At 41.5% G+C, this 3,759-nt stretch overlaps 1 protein-coding gene across 1 annotated transcript in view; it reads right to left on the reverse strand.

The window, feature by feature from the left end:
- The window catches only part of LOC111649607 (enoyl-CoA delta isomerase 2-like), a gene marked incomplete at its 3' end in the record, with an annotated part of 6,100 nt that overhangs the window by 1,489 nt on the left and 852 nt on the right, over nt 1-3,759 (reverse strand). The window contains exons 2-5 of the mRNA XM_023399351.2: nt 3,240-3,301; nt 2,045-2,148; nt 546-644; nt 13-204 (exon numbers count right to left, since the gene is read on the reverse strand). Coding sequence (XP_023255119.2) covers nt 13-204; nt 546-644; nt 2,045-2,148; nt 3,240-3,301 — 457 coding nt within the window. The remainder of the gene's footprint in view (nt 1-12; nt 205-545; nt 645-2,044; nt 2,149-3,239; nt 3,302-3,759) is intronic.

Raw genomic sequence — 3,759 nt, forward strand, 5'->3', positions numbered from 1 at the left:
ACACACACACACCTCGGTAGTGATGGCGTTTTTCTTGGCCGGTCGGTTCAGTTTTATGGTGGTGATGTCATCCTCCGTGGTGACCAGTAGCGTCTTGTACGTCGCCCCGCTCCCAACAGGTGAGGCGGCCTCCTGGGCGGAGCTCGGACCTTCTGCCTCCACCAAGGAGCCAATCAGGTTGCAGTACTGCTGCCTGGCTTCATCCTGAGAGACATCAACATTAACAGCTGCTTTGTGTTGGATTGTTGTTGTTGTTGTTGTTGTTGTATGTGTTCTGTTGTTTACACCTTACATGTATTGAATGTAGCGACCTTGTTGTCTTTGCAGCAGCTGCTGTTCACTCACATTCCCTGTTTTAATGCTACAGCTGTCTCTGCTGTTCCTCCTTCAGAGGAGACAATCTACTTCCTGTTTACCCCGGCTCGCACATGCTCAGTGTAGGTGATGGTCATGTGATGTGTGTTAATGATTATCAGTTCATATTTCAGGGTGGATCTCTCCATCTTCCTCTTCCAGCTGCTGCTGTGTTTCAGAACGACCTGTACCTGTGAGATGGCGCCCAGAGATTTCCACGCGTCCCATTTGGCCTTGTTGACGAAGTCCAGCATGCCCGGCTTGGGCGTGTTGCAGGGACCCTGAGTGGCCTGGAGGGAGAGGGAGAGGTAATCTACACGTCCACCATCAACACACAGGCAGCTGAACTAACTTTATTAATAACACACGGAGGATCAATCCTCCTTTAACCACAGAAACAAACATGGCTGACATGAAAGAAAAAGACAAATGGAGAAAGATGAGCCATTAAAATAATAATTACATAGAAATAATGAGATGAGAGTAAATTATATTCACACACAAGTTTATAGTTTAGTGAAGTAGATAAAGTTCATGTTTAGGTCTTTCCACAATGGGAGGATTCAGTGCAACAACATTAATGTATAGACTATAGTTTTAAGTTGTGATGATGATGATGATGATGATGATGATGTAACTACGTGACGACTCCTGACTGATGAAAGAGAATAAATCTATATATTTATGGATCTGAGCTTCAGTCCATCAGACAGAAACAGCTGCTCTGATGTTTCTACCTTCATGTGGCTCTGCTGTGGTTTTAAATGTTGCTGCAGCAAGGCATTGTGGGAAGGAAGCTCCAGTGTTTCCTAAAGGTCACATGACTGCTGGTGTGCTCATTAGGCAGCAGACACAGGTGCAGTGAGCGTCTGCTTCCCTCTTTGTTCCTGGGTGTGATCAGTGAGTACTTTGATTTTCATATGTTGAAATAGAGACGTATCAATGTATTGATTATGTATTGATGTGATTTAGAGCTGGTCTGATCAGTGAGTTCCTGTTTATCAGTCACAGTAAAAACCAGCAGGGTGTGAAAGGTCCAGAGCTTTTATCAAGTCACAATCACTGATCAATCAATCAGTCCTAATATCACTGATCATCAGAGTCAGAATACTTTATTGATCCCCAGGGGGAAATCTGGAGAAGTTACAGTTGCTCCCTCAGAAAAGAACAGAGAATAGGAAGAAGATAAAGATAAAAAAATAAACATGAAATATAAATATGTCCTTCTACTATAATATATAAATGAAATGAGTTTAAAATTGCTTTTGAAAGTGTCAGAAATGCAGTTATTGTAATTTAATAAGTATAACTAAATCAATTCTGATGCATGAGCTGGAGCTGGATCAGCAGCAGGAAACGGATGGATGAACAGATCAATAATAAAATAACTTGTTGATTTAACGTCCACGTATGAATGTTACACGAGGTCAAACAGGAACATTTACTTCCTCCAGCAGAACAGAAACTCTTAAAGACTGTTACAGGTTCTTTTCTGAGGAAACCCGATGAAGGTGTTTTACCCGCCCGGCACCTGAAGTGGACCAGGTTCCAGACGCTTCCACAGGTCGACACAGCGAAGCACATTACTGACAAACAACAGCTTCATCGTGACTACAGTGTGTTTGTAATCGGCACTGTATGATAAAGTGTAGTGGACGTTAACAGCTGGAACATCTGGAGAATCTCCCACCTGTTTGAAGAGAGCGTAGATCTTCAGTTTGACCTCATTGCCGGGGTCGTTCCTCAGCGTCGACAGTTTGCCCTTCGCCTGTTCGAACTGCTCCACGGTCGCACCTGCACACACACTGACCATCAGTGACGACCTGCAGCTAAACATTTCCATCCTGTTCTGATGATCCCTCAGACCTGGGCCACGCGTCACATGGATCAGATCATGAAACAATTCCCACTGACGAGGAAATAAGAAGAAAGAAAACTGTCGTATCACTTCAGTCCGATGGAAACGCTCGTGTTTAGGTTTGGGACCGTCGTATGAACAGCAGAGCGTCCCTCTCAGCGGTGAGAAGAAACAGCATCTCAGGTCAGGAAACATGTTCACAGTCTCTCCTTCCTCTGAACGCAGGTGTTTCATTATAATGTCACAGTGAAGTTGACCTTTGACATTTTGAAGGTCATTTGAGTTCAACTGTGTCGTAATCAGTGAATGAATTTGTGAGTTTTGGCCAAAAACGTGTTTTGTGAGGTCACAGTGACCTTGACCTTTGACCTTTGTCCAAATCTAATGGGTTGATTGTTGAGTCCAGCTGAAAGTTTGAGCCAAATGTGACGGTGTTACTGAGACCTGAAAACATAAAGCCTCCGGCTCCGACTGTTGCATGAAAAATAAATGGAACCCGTTCATTGTTGCATCATTATTATTATTATTATTATTATTAAGAACATTTATCTGTGGGCCAACCAGAGCTGCTTTACTGTATAATATAATATTGCACAGTGACAGAACAGCCCTGAACAGCTGCTGTTTACTGCTGCCAGTGTTGACACTGCTTTGCTTTGGTTGATCTCGCTCATATAGCCCCAGGTAAAGGAGGAAGGTGTGTAGTTTTAATAAAGAAAGGTTTATGTAGAGAGAAAAAATCTGTTGAAATCATGAAAAAAAGAGATTTCATGTTTAAAGTTACATTTACTCTAAGAAAGGTCAAAAAAAATAATATGAAAAGATGACCATAAGTTGTTTTTGTCAAACTAACCCACATGCGTTCACCTTACAATGAAGTGAAACAGAAAAGCAACAGAGCTTCACTTTGGAGAATCAGAGAAATCTATTATTGATGGTAAATGACTGAAACGATCGTTTGATTATTTAGTGACTCTCAATGGATTTAAAACAAGCACTTGTTTGGATCTGTATGTTTGTTACTCACCCATCATAGGAGAGGCTGTGGTGTGGAACTTCAGACTGGGAATACTGGAGAATCTGACCAAGCTGGTGACACAGAAGGAAACGACTGAAAACTGAGTCACTAAACATTATGATCCTCTTCAGAAGCTCAGTCACTATTGGGCCAAATATAAAACAGCAAAACCAGAAAGAAGGAAATAAAACTATAAAACAAATAAATACACTGCAATTAACAAAAGACAGACAAAATATATAGAAACACACAAAAGGAACTTAATAGTTCATCAAATCAGCTGATAATAAATCACATGAACGGGAAAATATGTATATAATATATTTCTTAATAAATCATTTGACAAAATCAAGAAAATGTTCCTTCCTGACGTCTTCACATTTATTTCACTGTATTAATGTTTCATAATGTTTCCCTCTCTAATATTTCATTACCAGCTGTCGTCATGGCAACACCTGGTCCTGGAAACACCTGCTGCAGTGGGAGGGAACGACCTCAGAGGTGGTTGTGAGGCAGGTGTGTATACATA

The sequence above is a fragment of the Seriola lalandi genome, unplaced genomic scaffold, assembly GCF_002814215.2.
Source record: "Seriola lalandi dorsalis isolate HSWRI2012SDOR001 ecotype SW California unplaced genomic scaffold, Sedor1 jcf7180002051337, whole genome shotgun sequence".
Lineage (NCBI taxonomy): Eukaryota > Metazoa > Chordata > Actinopteri > Carangiformes > Carangidae > Seriola > Seriola lalandi.